Source organism: Cherax quadricarinatus, chromosome 77 (genome assembly GCF_038502225.1).
Source record: "Cherax quadricarinatus isolate ZL_2023a chromosome 77, ASM3850222v1, whole genome shotgun sequence".
Lineage (NCBI taxonomy): Eukaryota > Metazoa > Arthropoda > Malacostraca > Decapoda > Parastacidae > Cherax > Cherax quadricarinatus.
In genome coordinates, this window is record NC_091368.1 from 3,223,124 (window position 1) to 3,243,164 (window position 20,041).

Sequence of the window (20,041 nt, forward strand, 5' to 3'; positions counted from 1 at the left end):
AGCCCCTTGTTATGCTGAGTATTCTGGGCAAATTAGGTCAATTTTGTCCCCAGGATGCAACCCACACCAGTCGACTAATATCCAGGTACCTATTTTACTACTAGGTGAACAGGGACAGTAAGTATAAGGAGACATGCCTAATGTTTCCACCTGTCTCACAAAATTGCAGTGACATGATTGCAAACAAACCATACCACAGGTGGAGCTTGAACCCACAGTCAGAGAGTCATAAAACTCCAGACCGACACATTATCCACTGGGTCAGCTCGCCCAGTGGATAACGCATCGGTCTGGAGTTTTATGACTCTCTGACTGTAGGTTCAAACCCCACCCGTGGTATGGATTTTTTCCACCTGTACCGGGCACTGAACCACGGACCTCAGTGTGTAAGCTGAGTGAGAGACCAACCCAGATATGAGACCTACGTCTCCTACCAATATTACAAGTACACATATTACACATAGTTTCTTTGATTCAGTAAACACAAAACCAGGAACTTGATACACAGACCTTTTCAAATACCTTGATTTTCCCATATTTTCATATTTTTAAATTTTTATTGCAGTTTCAGAAATTTTAATACAGAAAGCTCTTTTATAGAGAGATGTTTTTTAAATGTAACTGAAAAACTGGATACAAAATTGAATAACGTAATTCCTCCTTTGTAAGTCATATGTGTCGTAAGAGGCAATTAAAATGCTTGCAGCAACGTGCTAGTAACCCCTTTTCCTGTATACATTACTAGATGCTGGAAGCAAGGGGATAGTAACCCGTTCTCCTGTATAAATTATTAAATTTAAAAAGAAAAGCTTTTGTTGTTCTTTTTAGGTCACCCGGCCTTGGTGGGAGATAGCCAGTTTATTGAAAAAAAATGAGTAATGCAATATCAGAGGAACTTTTTCAATTGCAATCATAAAAGCTACATTATTTTTGTATCACAAAAAGAAATACAATTTTTAATATGACTATCACACAGGGTGTAAAGACTGGCAGGATCAACAGTGATCACACTTTCAGTCACATTAATAGTGTACAATCAGCTTCATAATTAAAATTAAAGTTGAACACATCAGTTTTTTGGGGTAATGTTATTTGCAAGTTTATTAGAACATGCATTTGTCTTGCATTTGATGAAAACAACGGAGACAAAAATATATTCCAAAAATATTACTTTGTGATCAATTTGTACAAAGTAATATTGTTATTTGTTATGTGCAACATCAAGATTATTATTCTTATAAACGTTCAATTTTGACTAACTCGCACTAGTATTAAGGTAAAATAATAAATAATAAAAAAGATAACCGCTCTTATCCTGTCTAGACTTCAGTAGTTTTAAAGTATTAGGATTAGTCTGTCCGAAACTGCAATTACACACTGAAAAATTTTCTAAGAAATAAAATCTTTATCTTTATTTTTAAAGCAAATATGAACTCACCACACATACATAAAATGGCCATTAACAAAAAAAAAAAATCAATGCATCTGATAAATGTTGAGTGGGTTTAGAGCTTATTTTTTATTATAAATAATAATAATAATAATAATAATAATAATAATAATAATAATAATAATAATAATAATAATAATAATAATAAATGTAGAAAAAAGGATAATTTACGAAATACCTCGACCCACCTTGGCTGCACCGGCGGGTGTGTGATTTTTCTCGATAGATGTGAGCTGCTTCTCTCTCTTAAGGATGTCGCTCACCACTACATTCTTGAAAATATATGACAGTGTGATTATGCTGTAATTTTATTTGTTAAACGTTGCTGCATATGACAAAAAACTTCACAGACTGTGAATGATATTGGATAACTTGGGAAAATCCGGTCTCTCTCTCTTAGAAACGAATGGATATAAATGTATATTTTTTTAACACATCAGCCATGTCCCACTGGGGCAGGGTGACCTGGAGGAATATATGTAACTGTATATACAGTTTTCCTTGATTACTATTGGACATATGGTTAATATCATTCCAGATATACATTAGGGACCGACGTGTACTATATGTGTTTTATTGCATGCCAAGGAACATGCAAGGAGCTTACCTAGACACTACTGAAAGACTTCAAGGAACTGGGCCTACCCTATCTTTCCTCAATAATGATGATGCTTTATTTCTTTGAGCCTCACAAATAATGTAGATATTACATGGGTGCATGAATAAAATGGTAAGCACAAAAGAAACCTATTAATTATGCAATGTATTTCAAGTAACAAATATGATTATCTTCAACTCCTCAAGTGCTGTATTGCCTTTATGGGGTTCAGTATTTCCCATTAATACAGTGTAACAATAATAATTATATCGGTCGGGTCACCATATGGAGAAGACCCGGGCCGGAAGTACCGGCAAACCTCTAATGAATGAATGAATCAGAAATATAGTATTATCATGAGCAATTTATTTATTTATTTATTTATTTTATGTCTTTGTAAACAGTACATTGAGATTTTGTATTTACAATAGTGGGTTGCAATACAAAGAGAGCCACTATTATGCCTAGGCATTATGGGCCAACTTAACATTATTGGCTTACAGTCTACTTAACACTAAGGAGTATATCAAAGCTGTACATTAGGATAGTAAATAACAAAAAAGGCACAATACCGTGAGTGTGACTTTGTCAATGGTCCAAGTCGGACCGAAACGTCGTCGTAAGCTTCTCTCTTTTATGTGCGGGTTATTTGTGCATTAGGATAGTAATTATTTCATAGTTGTACAATAGAATATTAATTATAAATGAATAAAAATTTGTATAATACAAAGATATATAGTACAGTGGACCCCCGCATAACGATGGCATCACATAGCGATTTTTCCGCATACCGATTACTTTTATCGCAAAATTTTTGCCGCGCATACCGATTAAAAACCCGCTCACCGATTTTCGTCCGAGACGCGTCCAATGTGCCCTCAGCCAGCCTCACATGTGCCGCCCGTCCCATTGTTTACCAGCCAGCCTCCGCGGTAACATCCAAGCATACACTCGGAATATTTCGTATTATTACAGTATTTTCGGTGCGTGCTGTTTCTGGAAAATAAGTGACCATGGGCCCCAAGAAAGCTTCTAGTGCCAACCCTACACCTCAAAGGGTAAGAATTACTATAGAAATGAAGAAAGAGATAATTGATAAGTATGAAAGTGGAGTGCGTATAGCCGACCTAGTCAAGCTGTACAAGAAACCCCAATCAACCATCGCTACTATTGTGGGCACCAGAAAGACAATCAAGGAAGCTGTTCTTGCCAAAGGTTCAACTGTGTTTTCGAAACAAAGATCGCAAGTGATGGAAGATGTTGAGAGACTCTTATTGGTGTGGATAAATGAAAAACAGCTAGCAGGAGATAGCATCTCTCAAGCGATCATATGTGAAAAGGCTAGGAAGTTGCATGAGGATTTAATTAAAAAAATGCCTGCAACTAGTGATGATGTGAGTGAATTTAAGGCCAGCAAAGGTTGGTTTGAGAGATTTAAGAAGCGTAGTGGCATCCATAGTGTGATAAGGCATGGTGAGGCTGCCAGTTTGGACCACAAAGCGGCTGAAAAATATGTGCAGGAATTCAAGGAGTACATAGAAACTGAAGGACTGAAACCTGAACAAGTGTTTAATTGTGATGAAACAGGCCTGTTCTGGAAGAAAATGCCAAGCAGGACCTACATTACTCAGGAGGAAAAGGCACTCCCAGGACATAAGCCTATGAAAGACAGGCTTACTCTTCTCATGTGTGCCAATGCTACTGGTGATTGCAAAGTGAAGCCTTTATTAGTGTATCACTCTGAAACTCCCAGAGCGTTCAGGCAAAAGAATGTCCTCAAGGATAATTTGTGTGTGCTGTGGAGGGCAAACAGTAAGGCATGGGTCACTAGGGAATTTTTCTATAACTGGTTACACCATGCATTTGCCCCCAATGTGAAAAATTACCTAAATGAAAAGAAATTAGAACTTAAGTGCCTCCTGGTGTTAGACAATGCCCCTGGTCATCCTACAGACGTGGCAGAGCGACTTTATGGGGACATGAGCTTCATTAAGGTGAAGTTTTTGCCTCCTAATACCACTCCTCTCCTGCAGCCCATGGACCAGCAGGTTATTTCCAACTTCAAGAAACTGTACACAAAAGCTCTGTTTGAAAGGTGCTTTGTAATGACCTCAGAAACTCAACTGACTCTAAGAGAGTTTTGGAGAGATCACTTTAATATCCTCAATTGTGTAAACCTTATAGGTAAGGCTTGGGAGGAAGTGACTAAGAGGACCTTGAATTCTGCTTGGAAGAAACTGTGGCCAGAATGTGTAGACAAAAGGGATTTTGAAGGGTTTGAGGCTAACCCTGAGAATCCTGTGCCAGTTGAGGAATCCATTGTGGCATTGGGAAAGTCCTTGGGGTTGGAGGTTAGTGGGGAGGATGTGGAAGAGTTGGTGGAGGAGGACAATGAAGAACTAACCACTGATGAGCTGATAGATCAACTTCAAGAGCAAGAGGCCAGACCTGGGGAAACTGGTTCAGAGGAGGGGAGAGAGAAATTGAAGAAGTTGCCTACTACAAAGATAAAGGAAATCTGTGCAAAGTGGCTTGAAGTGCAAACCTTCATGGATGAAAATCACCCTCACACAGCTATTGCAAGCCGTGCTGGTGATTATTACACTGACAATGTTGTGAAACACTTTAGGCAAGTCATAAAGGAACGAGAGGTACAGGCCACTATGGACAGATATCTTGTGCGAAAGAAGTCCAGTGACTCTGAAGCTGGCCCTAGTGGCATTAAAAAAAGAAGGGAAGTAACCCCAGAAAAGGACTTACTACCTCAAGTCCTAATGGAAGGGGATTCCCCTTCTAAACAGTAAGAAGATAATGCTCTCCCCTCCTCCCATCCCATCAATCATCACCAGATCTTCAATAAAAGTAAGTGTCATGTAAGTGTGCATGCCTTTTTCAGTTTGTGTGTATTAAAATTAACATTTCATGTGGTAAAAAAATTTTTTTTTCATACTTTTGGGCGTCTTGCACGGATTAATTTTATTTCCATTATTTCTTATGGGGAAAATTCATTCACATAACGATTATTTCGCATAACAATTATCCCTCTTGCACGGATTAAAATCGTTAACCGGGGGTCCACTGTATTCGAAAATGCTTTTTGTCAAAACAATGATTCAATTATATTCCTGTCAACAATGGATAAAAGGTTCAAAGTGATTGTTTCAGTTATGATGTGGGAGTATATAGGTGAGTAAGTGTGTACTGAGTATTTAGCATTTAGTCTAGGGTGATTAAGTGGCTTTTGAGAAGAGTCTTAAATTGATTTTCAGACTGGGTTACTTTAATATCTTCTGGTAATGAATTCCATATTTTGGGGCCCTTTATGTGCACAGAGTTTCTACACAGTGTGATATGGACACCAGGTATATCAAAAAGAGATCTGTGTCTTGTGTTGTGGTCATGTGTCCTGTTTAGGTTGGTGAGAAGTCTGAGTGGGGGGGTTTATATTTGCGTGTATTGTTCTGTGTATGTAGTAGGCACATGAATAAGTATGGATTTCCCTTCTCAAAAATTTTTAAACACTATGACTTCTTCGAGTTTAGTTCATAGGTGATTAAATTCTTACTACTGTTATAATTATTATTATTATTATTATCATCATTATTATTATTACTGTATTATTAAAAAGTTGTGGATGAGTACATTTGAACCATATTTATCAGTATTTCCAAGTGACACACAAAAAATCACTTATACAACACTTCTTACCCATCTCTCTGACAGTAGGACCTTTACTGTATATCTGACACCAACTTATCTCATAAACCATGACAGCATCTTTCCAGCTGACACCCTTCTCTCAAAACCCTATCTCTCACCTCTATCATTCACTGCTGTATGACCTTTCCCTGTTGACCTCTTTCCACAGACATAACAACAATTATCAAAAACCTGGGTTTGCATTTGCTAAGTACAAAATTTAAATCTACACTATGCTTTAAAATATCCTATATTGACTCTTAAGCTGAGCTCTAAACAGATTATAAATAATTATATTAATTATACAAAAATCTCACATTAATAGCCAATATGGTGGTGTATTGGTCCCTTAATGCACCTTAGGCCATTATTTTGGATGCTACAGGTCAAAAATTACTGAAAATATAAAACACACACAAACTTAAAGCAATTTTCTAAGAATGCTTTTGAGTTATTGGCCAAAAAACTAATATGTACCTCATAAAAATAAGTTTTGAAAACTTGAAAACTATCTATGAGGTTTTAAAAGAAAAACATATACGTATATGTAATTCAATATTACTCTAAATACATTACTTACATGCAAGGTTACAAGTGATTATTTTAAACGAATTTAGAGAAACATATAAGAAGTTGAGTATGTAATGAGTTTAGTGTAGTTCCCCTTAACTCACTGTCACACTGAGAACAAAATACCAGAAAACTTGAATATTGAAATACTAAATGAAAAGTGCAAATTAAAAAATTAACTATACATATGAGTTGAAATTTGTAAGTTATATTTATGTTTATTGTTGTTGTTGTTAGTTTTATAGGGATAAAAACTGTGACACAGGTCACTGTCACAGGATGACCTGTGATAGTCTCTATGATGAAGGTGCGAGATGGTGTGTCCGAGGACACGGGAAGGTGGGAGACAATGGTCTTATGGTGCCACAGCAGTAGTGATTGCTGGCTTACTTGTGCTGATCTGAATAATAATAATAATAATAATAATAATAATAATAATAATAATAATAATAATAATAATAATAATAATAAAATAATAATAATGTTTATTTCAGCTTGACACAATGTTTGTACAAAGATGAATGACATTTAGGTGTGCATGCAAAAAGCCCCTTAATATGCAGAGCATTTAAGAGCCTAATTTAAGATTACAATGGCAATAACTAATTAATTGCTGACTGCAAAGGTGGGAAGGGGAATAGGAGGACGTTGCTTGTCAGGACACAGGACGAGTGTTTCCTAACATGGCTATTTGTTACATAAACCACAGAACGGGTGGGGGTTGAACCCAAGGCAAGTCCTAAAACTCCAGGCCAGTGTGTAAGCCACTTGGCCAGCTGGCCGTGTTATTACGATTTTATGAGTTATTTGTTACTTGTCAACTTATTGACCGGTGGGGCATCCACTGGTTCACCACAGCTTGGTTCCACCTCATTTAAAATAAACAAATGACTAAAACAAAGGGACACCCTACGATGTCTTTTGAGCAAACTCAACATCCAAACTATGGGAAAATTACTTAAAAAATGCAGCATTTATGAACAAAAAAATCTGCAATACAGATGTGTTAGAAACATCACACATGATGGAAATCACATCATGGGTGAAATGCCAGTGTATAATAAGACTCCACAGTGTTCAGTTCCTGGACACACTATGTGCCTCTCTAATCTTTGGACTACTGCCCACTTAATAAGATATCACGAGATCCCCAATGGAAATAAGTCACTCCGTCTGATTTTTTCAGGTTACCATGGTGGGTAATTTACACACGTTATTATGTATGATAATTGAACTTACGTGTACTTGTACCTAAGTAAACTTAATGAGAATAGGCTACCTGGAATATATCTGGAGGGTGTTTTGGGGGGTCAATGCCCCTGCAGCCCAGTCCATGACCAGGCCTTGTGGTGGATCAGGGCCTGATCAACAAGGCTGTTACTGCTGGCCGCACATAAGCTGACATACGAACCACAGCCCAGCTGGATAGTTTTAAGCGTTGGATAAGAAATATTCACACACTATGTTGTGACCAATGGTGATAATAAAAAACTTAATGTAGTGTGGAAAGAACAAGGAGACAAAGCATTCTAATGGAAGTCTACATAATAACATCTACTTTGCTTTTACTTAATACAAGTTATTTACACTGTATATGTATACTGTGCTGCACTATATGACCCTCGTAGGTTCAGCGCTTAATTATGATTGTAATAATAATAATAATAATAATAATGATAATATGTATACTGTATGTAAAAATGAAAAACAGAGCAAACCAGATCTACTCCTTATAAGTTAACAAAAGCTGTATAAGAAAGAAAACATAATATAACTCATCATCCTTAACCCTTAAACTGCTCAAATGTAGATCTACGTTTGTGCGTGTAGCACTCTGAACGTAGATCTATGTTCAATTTTACATTCTTTCTTATGTAAAAAAAAGCAGATCTACATTCGGAGTGCTACGCGCTCAAACGTAGATCTACATTTGGACAGTTTAAGGGTTAAAATATACATAATGCATTCTTCTACAATAAATAAAATAAATCATAAAAAAATATATAGTCAGGCTTTTAATCCATGGTTATAGTTACTCACTACATCAAAGATGAGTTGACTCCTAGTAGTATAATTAATCTAAATAATTTTATCTTACAAATATTTCTAAAATTAGTTGTCAGTAAAACATTGTTAATAGTACACAATAGGTGTGGTACACTGCATTACATACAAGCCTTTGAAGATGGACTAATGAATGTTATAAGAGAGGTGAGGTTTAGTGTATGAGTATTGGCCACACCCGAGCTAAACTGCTCCTTACTGGGCTGACTGTAGTGGCTCCAGCACTCTTGTGGCTGGTGGCTTCTTGCTGCACTGCAGGTTTCTCAGTAGTGCTAGCAACATCTTCTTGCACTGCCTCGGCAAGGGCAGCTTCGACACTTTCTTGCACTATCTGGTCTGTTGGTGTGGAAACTGGAGAGTCTGAAGGTGTGCAAGTGAGGGTTTGAACAGGTACTGTGGATGATTTTAAGGATGAATCAGGTAATATTGTTTCTGTTGCACTCTGTGTATGTGGGTCAGAAGTTACTAAATCTTCTACATCACTAATCGCTACTACTGTGGTGGCTGTGGAGGACTCGTCTGTGGATACTGGAGACTGTTCTGACCGAACCTCCTCTATTTGTACAGGTGGACGACTGGTTGCAATCTTTGACTCATGGTGGGGCTCAGAAGTGTCTGTGGTTGCTGCTGCTAACAGCTCCAGTGCAGCACGGGTGGTGGAGGCTGCAACTGCTTCTGCAATGGCTTCCAAAGAGGGACTAATTGGATGTGGCGTTCCTTCACTGGCAGCTTCCATGAGCTCTCGTGACAGCAGAGTCTGTGTAAATGATTTAATATTGCTGTCTCTGTCTTCCTCAGGTAAGCGAGGTGGTACTGGGCTATGTGGTCGTGGTGGCATAGTTTGTTGATCTGGATCAGTTACAGTGTGGTGTATGCTTGCTTCTGGTACTGCTTCAGTAATGTCCTTTGTGGTACATCTTATTCCCTTCTCTATGTTAGCTTCATCATGTGTATGATGCACTTCATAAGAGATAATCTGATCTGATGTTAGAGTGCTAATGGAGGGTGGTAATGGGGAAGATAAAGGTGCGGTAAATGTCTCTATTTTGGATTCCTTTGAAGCTTTCATATCTAAGTCTTTATGCTTTACTGAATCATCACATTTGTCCACTTGTTCTGGTGTGTCTTTTGGTTTATCAGTGCTTTGCTTCTCCTTAGCAGATGTTATAGTGCTTGATGAACTAGTCCCAGCTTCATCACGATGCTCCAGTCCTAAAAATGCAAGACTTACATGACTGGTTACTATACATGGAACAGCTCCAGCCTCACTAGCTTCAATCTCCACATTCTGCATTGGTGTTGAGTCAACCACTTTAGTATCTTTTACCAAGAGCTGAGTCTCTGAAGGCAGCAGTGCATCAAGGTAGATTTCTGTGACCTTTTGGGATTGAACTGGGCCGTAACTCCCAGCTCTTGTTTCCACTCCATCTTTGTCATGGCGGAAAGAAGTATTTAGACCGACAACGGTGATCCCTTGTTCTACATCAGTTTGTGTACTGTGTTCTTTGCTCTCAGCTACAGGAGTTGGAAGAGGTAAAGCAAACGATGTTTGTGTTCCCTGACCTCTAACTTCAGCCTCAGACGCTTCATCCACATCTCCACTTGGCTGACATTCCACAGGTGCCTGTGTATCAACTGCAACTTCTTGAGATAATTCCTTGCTGTTGACCTCAAGAAGAGGTTGATTTTCTTCAGCAAATGAAACAAAGTCAGAAATATCAGCTCCAGTCTCTGTTGTCTCTGAAGAAACTTCTTCTGCCCCAGTCTCACTGCTTGGAGGAGATTCTGAAGGTAGTTTAAATGTTACTTCCTTTACTACTGTACCCACAGGCTTCTTACTAAGACCTTCCTCTTTAAGTGCACTGACATGTGGAGTACCAGTCTCTTGATCTACAGCAGCCTTAGGAGAGGAAGTGGAATCAGGTGTAGCAGCTGCAGTTGGAGTAGTACTTTCCTGGGGTACTGCAGTGACTAGTTCTGTCGGTTGAATAATATGTATTGGTTCTGGTTTGGCAACTTGCAATGGCTGGACAGGTTGAGCCACATCACTTCCTTGTTGTGATTCAGAAACCTGTTCTGGCTGTGTTGATGCAATAGCTTTGGTGCCTTTCTCTTTTTCTACTGCTTGAGGTGATTGAATTACTTCTTCCTTCTGATCTGCAACTTGGGATGGTTGAATCTCTTCCTTCTGTTCTGCAACTTGGGATGGTTGAATCTCTTCCTTCTGATCTGCAACTTGGGATGGTTGAATCTCTTCCTTCTGTTCTGCAACTTGGGATGGTTGAATCTCTTCCTTCTGATCTGTAACCTGGGATGGTTGAATCTCTTCTTTCTGATCTGCAACTTTTGATAGTTGAATCTCTTCCTTCTGATCTGCAACTTGGGATGGTTGAATCACTTCTTCCTTTTGATCTACAGCTTGGGGTGCTTGAATCACTTCTTCTCTTTCAATCTTCTGCTCTGGTTGCACAGGCTGAGCCACCTCTGGTGAAGCAGAGTCTATCGGCACTGCCTCATTTTCTTTTCGTGTAGAATCTAGAGACAGTTGATGTTGCACTGTAGTCTGTACTTCCAAAGGTTGAGCATCCTTTGCCTGAACATTGTGAGGTACTGAAATATCTAAGGATCCACTTGCTAGTTCGGCATCAGTCGTCATTTTTGCTTCTTCAGAAGGTGATACTCCACCTTTAGTCTCTCCCTGTGGTAATCCTTTAATCTTTTCTTCTTCCTCTGGTGTAGGGTGTTCTTCGGTGCTTTCTTCTGCCACCTCCTCCTGGGTCTCACCAGCCTCTACTGGTAGCTCTTTGTGAGCAGGTGAAAATAAGGCTTGATTTTCCTGGGATAAAACTTTAATTTGGGGCTGATCATGTAATTTAGTCTCCTGGTCACTCGTACCATCCTCTACATCCACTACAGCTTCTACCACTGGGATTTGGGATTTAATATTGTCTACCGCTGCTTTCAGGGGTGTTATATCTATTTCTACATTTTCAGAAGGCAGAACAACATCTACAGCAGTGGTTGGGGGTTGGGGTACATCTACTTTCACCTCCCGAGGCACAACCTCCTCATCCTCAAGAACCTCTTCCTCGGAGGTTGAGTTGTCATCTACATGAGCCTTTAAATGAGGCTCCTGCACCCTCCCAGCCTCCAACAAGGGAGCCCCATCTACCAAAACCTCCGAGAAACTAGACATCTGGTCTACCTGGAGCTCCTGCAGGTGGCGCTGGAGGGACGTGGGTAGAGAAGTGTCATCACTAAGCGTCGTTGTCAGCGCTTCGCTGCTGTAGTCTTCTTCACTTGTTACATCACCCACCTCTTCCTGGACAGGAAGATACACCTTGAGCTATGAAAATGATTGTAACAGTCAAATGGTAATTTTTAACACATAAGCCAACTCCCACCAAGGCAGGGTGACCGAAAAAGAAACACTTTTAGCATCATTCACACTATCACTGTCTTGCCAGAGGCATGTAGATATATGTTCATTGAAGAATTCCAGTAGTTATGCCTTAAAAGAGAATAGTAATGTTAAGGATGGGACGATTCCAAAAGTTTGGCTAATACCAACAACATAAAAATTAACCAATACCAATATTTTGGCACACCCCTCAGTAACATTACAGAAAAATTTCCTTATATCAATGGCACAGAGATTAAAATTAATATATCCTATGAAGATGCCTTATCCTTCCCCACATGCCAAAATTATGACAATAATTATATCTTGTAATATAAAAGCAAATAATAATCTCAAATCAATTCTAGATGTGCAGGTGCATCTCAACTTATGATGGTTCAACTTTACGATAGTACAAAAGCAATTACTTTGGAGATGAAACTTAAGATAATTACCCAGCATGAAGGTGGCAAGTCCCTAACTTTTATTCATTTTACTTTTCAATACTGGTATTTAATTATAGTAATTATTTGTTTATTTACTTATTCAGTGACAGTAGTTATTTACTTATTTATTTAGCATATCACATTCATATTCGACTTACGGTGGGTTTGATGGAATGTAACCCCATTGTAAGTCAAGGAATACAGGTCCACATCCCTTTATCCAAAATTCTGAAATTCGAAGGGTTGTTTTTTTTCTGGAGTGTGGAGTGTCAGTCATCTCTACATAACTTCAACGCCGCTACATGGCGGTGTGACCCATCACTCACAGCCAGAGTGGCAGGCATCAGTTGTGTCTCAGCACTTGTAGTATTCATGCGTGTATCTGCTGTTCACTGATATTTTGTTTTTGCTTTTTATTTTGTGACTGTGTTTAATTTCACTGTGAAAATGTCAATACGAGCTGCAGATACCCCTATGGGTAACTGTGAGAAAAAGAAAAGGAAGCATCTGACACTATCAGTAAAGAAAGTAGAGTTACTGCAGAAGCTTGATCGTGGTGTGTCAGTGTGGCATCTTACTGAAGAATATGGTATTGGAACTACCACTGTTTATGATGACACTTGAAGAAGTCTTTAAAAATGCTGTCTGTCAATCGTCTTGAGAATCATGTTCCTAGTCTATAATTATCCAATTGAAGATTGAGGCACTTATGCAACATATGGGAATCTTTATTCAGGAAATGTTTCGCCACACAGTGGCTTCATCAGTCCAATACAAAGCAGAAGGTGTAAGGAGAGGAGGAGTTTGAGGTAATCAGTCCCTCAGCCTGGAGTCGATGTGTTCAGTCCATCAATCTTGTAGAATGTACAGCATAGGGCCATAGATGTGGCTTATATACTGTAGTCAGGTGAGGTGAAGCAGGAGGAGGCGGGGTCATAGTGGTACCATCCACTAGTCGAAGTAGGTCTTTATCCTAAGGTTGGACAAGTGTTGAAGAATTCTTTGCAAAAAGATCCCATGATGCTGCATTGTCTGACAGTTGTGATGAATAAAGATTCCCATATGTTGCATAAGTGTCTCAATCTTCAACTTTGTAAATGAATGGTTCAGAGAACCGACATGTTGATAAATTAGACACATGTGCAACTCTTGGGTATCTTTATTGAGGAAACGTTTCGCCACACAGTGGCTTCATCAGTCCATACAAAGGAGAATCTTGAAGAACAGGAGGAGAATGAGGTAATCAGTCCCTCAAGGTTGAGGGACTGATTACCTCATTCTCCTCCTGTTCTTCAAGATTCTCCTTTGTATGGACTGATGAAGCCACTGTGTGGCGAAACGTTTCCTCAATAAAGATACACAAGAGTTGCACATGTGTCTAATTTATCAATCTTCAACTTGTCGGTTTTTCAAACCATTCATCACAACTGTCAGACAATGCAGCATCATGGGATCTTTTTACAAAGAATTCTTCAACACTTGTCCAACCCTAGGACGAAGACCTACTTCGACTAGTGGATGGTACCGCTATGACCCTGCCTCCTCCTGCTTCGCCTCACCTGACTACAGTATATAAGCCACATCTACGGCCTTATGCTGTACATTCTACAAGACTGGTGGACTGAACACATCGACTCCAGGCTGAGGGACTGATTACCTCAAACTCCTCTCCTTACACCTTCTGCTTTGTATTGGACTGATGAAGCCACTGTGTGGCGAAACGTTTCCTGAATAAAGATTCCCATATGTTGCACAAGTGTCTCAATCTTCAACTTGTCGGTTTTTCAAACCATTTATCACAATTATCCAATTATTTATCAATACATGTATATTACTCTATAAATAAACCATTTGTAGTCTTTATTTATCCCACTTAGTGTGAGTATTCATACGTTTTTGCTGCAGTGCTAATGTTTGATTATGGGGTGCTGCCCTAGACCCCACCTTCATTCTGAAATTCGAAAGATTCTGAAATATGAAACACTACTGGCCCCAAGGGTTTCGGATAAAGGGATGTGGACCTGTACCTACATTCTTATTCTCATTTACAGAAACTCCCCTACACACGAACATTCGTGTTGTGAGCTTTCGGTAATACAAACACAATTTGTTTTATTAAATTTATATTATCTCACCTTCTATTTTATTAAATTTATATTATCTCACCATCTGTTTTATTAAATTTATATTATCTCACAGTCTGCTTTATTAAATTTATATTATTTACAAAACTTTATTATAAACATTATCAACTTTATTTCATTTATAACACATTTTGTTTACTAGCGTACAGTATGTATTTTTCCTGTGTTCGTGTATACTGTATACGTACATGTATTGGACTTACAAACATATGGACTTACGAACGACCACTCGGAACTGAACCTGTTCGTAAGTAATGGAGACTCTGTACTAGCAATCGTAAATTAGTGTTAAAGCTGCCCAAAATGCCTTGTATAATGAAGGTCTTTCTATAAAGTAATTTATACATGTCAGTCACACTAATTGTATTATATGCTGTACCCCACTTTATTGAAATAATTTTTTTTCCTTTGTTACTGTGGAGGCTTTTAAATGCATTATTGAATTTTGGATGCACTTTTCCAATTGCATTTACAAAAAATATTCACATGGTCATTTTTTTAGGAATAGCTGAAAATAAAAATGGCCTGAACTACTTTCCAAAATTTTTATAAATATACGTGTAGATCCAATTTAACAAGACCTAGAAGTACATAATGAAAAACTAAATTACTATCGGCATTTTGTCTAAATTAAATACCCAACCAGGCAGTGGTTTTAAAATTAAATACCCAACGAGGTAGCGGAAAAGCAAGAAATTGAAAAATGTTTGCTAAAACATTATTTTATTGCATATTTTGACCAGAAGCAGACTGGGTGTACTGGAAGATTGGGTGTACTGGAAGATGGGATGTACTGGAAGACCGGATGTACTAGAAGATTGGGTGTACTGGAAGATTGGATGTACTGGAAGATTGGGTATACTGCAAGACTGGATGTACTGGAAGATTGGGTGTACCGGAAGACTGGGTGTACTGGAAGATTGGATATACCGGAAGATGGGGTACTGGAAGATTTGGTGTACACTAAGGGCCACTTGCACATCAACAAGGTAGAAATCATACCATACACAAAATTCTACAATAATAACACGTGACATGAAGAACAATTGGAGTGCACAAAGAACAACTGGAGTGCATAAAGGATAACTGGAGTGCATCAAGAACAACTGGGGTGCATAAAGAACAACTGGAGTGCATAAAGAACAACTGGAGTGCATGAAGAACAACTGGAGTGCATAAAGAACAACTGGGGTGCATAAAGAACAACTGGAGTGCATAAAGAACAACTGGAGTGCATAAAGAACAACTGGAGTGCATAAAGAACAACTGGAGTGCATCAACAACAACTGGGGTGGATAAAGAACAACTGGAATGCAGGGAACATGAACAAGCTCAGCATGATTATAATTCCCATTACTCCCTGGAAAGACAATACAACTGAGATCTGATGTACATGCTAGCCTGACTGATGTCTGGTGTACATGCTAGCCTGACTGACGTCTGGTGTACATGCTAGCCTGACTGACGTCTGGTGTACATGCTAGCCTGACTGACATCTGATGTACATGCAAGCCTGACTGACGTCTGGTGTACATGCTAGCCTGACTGACATCTGATGTACATGCTAGCCTGACTGACGTCTGGTGTACATGCTAGCCTGACTGACATCTGGTGTACATGCTAGCCTGACTGAGGTCTGGTGTACATGCTAGCCTGACTGAGGTCTGGTGTACATGCTAGCCTGACTGACGTCTGGTGTACATGCTAGCCTGACTGACGTCTGGTGTACATGCTAGCCTGACTGACATCTGATGCACATGCTAGCCTGACTGACGTCTGGTGTACATGCTAGCCTGACTGACATCTGATGTACATGCTAGCCTGACTGACGTCTGGTGTACATGCTAGCCTGACTGACGTCTGGTGTGCATGCTAGCCTGACTGAGGTCTGGTGTACATGCTAGCCTGACTGACATCTGATGTACATGCTAGCCTGACTGAGGTCTGGTGTACATGCTAGCCTGACTGACATCTGATGTACATGCTAGCCTGACTGAGGTCTGGTGTACATGCTAGCCTGACTGACATCTGATGTACATGCTAGCCTGACTGACGTCTGGTGTACATGCTAGCCTGACTGACGTCTGGTGTACATGCTAGCCTGACTGACGTCTGGTGTACATGCTAGCCTGACTGAGGTCTGGTGTACATGCTAGCCTGACTGACATCTGATGTACATGCTAAACTGACTGATGTCTGGTGTACATGCTAGCCTGACTGACGTCTGGTGTACATGCTAGCCTGACTGACGTCTGGTGCACATGCTAGCCTGATTGACATCTGGTGTACATGCTAGCCTGACTGACGTCTGGTGTACATGCTAGCCTGACTGACGTCTGATGTACATGCTAGCCTGACTGAGGTCTGGTGTACATGCTAGCCTGATTGACATCTGGTGTACATGCTAGCCTGACTGACGTCTGGTGTACATGCTAGCCTGACTGACGTCTGATGTACATGCTAGCCTGACTGAGGTCTGGTGTACATGCTAGCCTGACTGAGGTCTGGTGTACATGCTAGCCTGACTGACGTCTGGTGTACATGCTAGCCTGACTGAGGTCTGGTGTACATGCTAGCCTGACTGACGTCTGATGTACATGCTAGCCTGACTGACGTCTGGTGTACATGCTAGCCTGACTGACCTCTGGTGTACATCCTAGCATGACTGAGGTCTGGTGTACATGCTAGCCTGACTGACATCTGGTGTACATGCTAGTCTGACTGGCATCTGGTGTACATGCTAGCCTGACTGACATCTGGTGTACATGCTAGCCTGACTGACGTCTGGTGTACATGCTAGCCTGACTGATGTCTGGTGTACGTGCTAGCCTGACTGAGGTCTGGTGTACACGCCAGCCTGACTGAGGTCTGGTGTACATGCTAGCCTGACTGACGTCTGATGTACATGCTAGCCTGACTGACGTCTGGTGTACATGTTAGCCTGACTGACCTCTGGTGTACATCCTAGCCTGACTGAGGTCTGGTGTACATGCTAGCCTGACTGACATCTGGTGTACATGCTAGCCTGACTGGCATCTGGTATACATGCTAGCCTGACTGACATCTGGTGTACATGCTAGCCTGACTGGCATCTGGTGTACATGCTAGCCTGACTGACATCTGGTGTACATGCTAGCCTGACTGACATCTGGTGTACATGCTAGCCTGACTGACATCTGGTGTACATGCTAGCCTGACTGATGTCTGGTGTACATTCTAGCCTGACAGACATCTCTCTCAGAACACAACTAAATAAAACAAGTACATAATCTGCATCATGCTTCATATAAGCAGGCAGTCTATGTCTAAGAAATTATATATATACAGGTACTCCTTGACTTGTAATGGGGTTACGTTCCGCCAAACTCATTGTAAGTTGAAAATATCATAAGTCAAATGTGAGTATATGATAAATAAATAAATAAATAACTTCTGCCACTGAATAAATAAACAAATAATTACTGTAACTAAATAGCAATATTGAAAAGTAAATAAATGAATCAAGTTAGGGACTTGCTGCCTTCATGCTGGGTAATTACCAAAGGTTTCAACTCCTAAGTAATTGCTTTTGCACCATTGTAAAGTCGAAATATCATAAGTCGAACTATCGTAAGTTGAAGAACACTTGTATATTTATTTATTTATTTATTCATTTCGCTAGTAGGTCTTTCATCGTATTTACTGAGCACAAGGAACTGCCCATTCAACTATCTGAGTCACCCTATAGAATGACAGAAGTAGGTTAATTTGCCAGTTTTACACAAAATTCAACAAATTCCAATCTAAAAACAGTCCAAAATAAACAGTGTAGGCATTCCAGTCACCAAGGCATCCATTCCTGTGTTCGTTAATCACATGCCCAGGCCTCTCCTGTATAACATTTGACCTCCTTTTTTGAATCCATCATCACACAACAAAAGTTTTACCCTATTTCTTGGATAACATAATATAATCAAGAATTCTTCCTCCGTAAGCCATGCGTGTTGTAAGAGGTGACTAAAATGCCAGAAGCAAGTGGCTAGTAACCCCTTCTCCTGTATATATTACTACATGTAATATAAAAAAAGTTTTTTCTTATATGTCACCCTGCCTCAGTGGGAGACGGCCACTGCGTTAAAAAATCAAGAATGATTAGTTATGGTTTAGGCCATCCCAGTAATTGAATCAGGTCTAAATATTCCTCAGGAAAATCACCAAAAAAATCAAATATTTCTGACACTTTGAGGCCTACGTGAAGCTACTGTGCTTCTGATCCGAAACCGACCACTATCCCACATCCCACTATCAAATCTGATTATCACCCTAAATAGCCTATGTCTAAATGTCTGTGTCTAAATGTAACTATTAGGATTAGTTTGCTCGAAATGCATTGCATACTAGTGGCTTTATTTTGTGCCTACCAATGTTCTACTGTATTTAAACTATATTATTTGTACTGCAAAAAGAAATAAAAAGTGTATTGTAGTGTACTGTATTGTATATTATTATCATCTCATATATTATGATCTTCATATGCTGTATTGTATATACAACAAATGTATCTTACTTTTGGATAATTTAAATTTGGCAAAATTTAAGAAATGTAAATAGCTGCATTTTTAATGCATAAGATAAATTCACTTGATGGACAAAGAGGGAAGAATACTTCACACTACAAACTGAAAACAATAAAATAGTCATGCGGTGGCAACAAGGTGACTGGGCAACAAGGCATTAATGTGTGGAACATATGGAACCTTTGGTTTGCTTGTGGTGGCAGCCGCTGCGGCAGCAGACTCCATGACACTGTCCAGGCCTATCTGTGGAAAGAGACAGCCAGTCAACAGGTTAGGTTAGGTAAGGTTTGTCAGAGAACAGGACAAGTGTTTCTTGATGTGGGTCTTAGTCACGTGATGACCGCAGCTGGAGATTTTGGTCATTTGACCAAGGTCTTCTGCTGGCTTACCTGTCCATCCCTTTAAAAATTTGTGTTATCAATTTTTATAAGTTTGCCAGTGAACAGACAGTGGGCAGGTTTCACAATGCTACCCATACACAGTTTCAACTGGACAACTCTGGAAGTTTTATAGAGGACAGGCTTAGGGGCGGCAGTCTGGTTGGAAGTGGCAGCTAGGGGACTTGTCTCAGAGCAGCATTATTATTTTTATTTTGGAGGCTGAAAGAATTTGGGGCTTCAGCCCCTTCTTGGGGCTGCCACTGGTGTCAAAGCCATACTGGAACTCTGGACAGAACTCCTTGAATGCAAATATTTAAACAATGTACAGAACTATACTCCAAACACCACACTGGGTGCCCTGATGCTAGTGAAGGAATCTTGATCCAAGAAACTGGAGGCTACCCTCCCCATACATGGATGAAACCTGATTATCACCCATTCCCCAGGTACTGTATGACCCCCACAGGTTTAGCACTTATCAGCAAATATACTGCAATAAGGTGCTGAAGATTATTAGATATTAATTTAGCTATCAAGAAGAAGCAAAAAATTTATCTCTTTTTAGAAAAATTATAATCACAAAACTGAATGTTTGATGGGTAGTATAAGCAAGAACAAGTGTTTTAGATGGAGATGTTAGATAAAACACTTGGATATCTTAATGCAGGGGTGCAACTGTGGGCTGCAAGTGGCACATGGGTTGACTATTTTTGTGGCCCACAAGCACTCATATT

At 39.7% G+C, this 20,041-nt stretch overlaps 1 protein-coding gene across 11 annotated transcripts in view; it reads right to left on the bottom strand.

Moving 5' to 3' along the window:
- LOC128701947 (titin homolog) overlaps positions 1 to 20,041 on the bottom strand; it is a 94,508-nt gene that overhangs the window by 14,409 nt on the left and 60,058 nt on the right. For 8 of the 11 annotated variants that reach the window (XM_053795922.2, XM_053795917.2, XM_053795916.2 and 5 more), the window contains 3 exons: positions 19,108 to 19,170; positions 8,581 to 11,703; positions 1,639 to 1,722 (listed from right to left, as the gene is read on the bottom strand). In XM_053795922.2, the coding sequence (XP_053651897.2) occupies positions 1,639 to 1,722; positions 8,581 to 11,703; positions 19,108 to 19,170 (3,270 nt within the window). The remainder of the gene's footprint in view (positions 1 to 1,638; positions 1,723 to 8,580; positions 11,704 to 19,107; positions 19,171 to 20,041) is intronic. The other 3 variants (XM_053795920.2, XM_053795919.2, XM_053795918.2) reach the window with 2 other exon arrangements.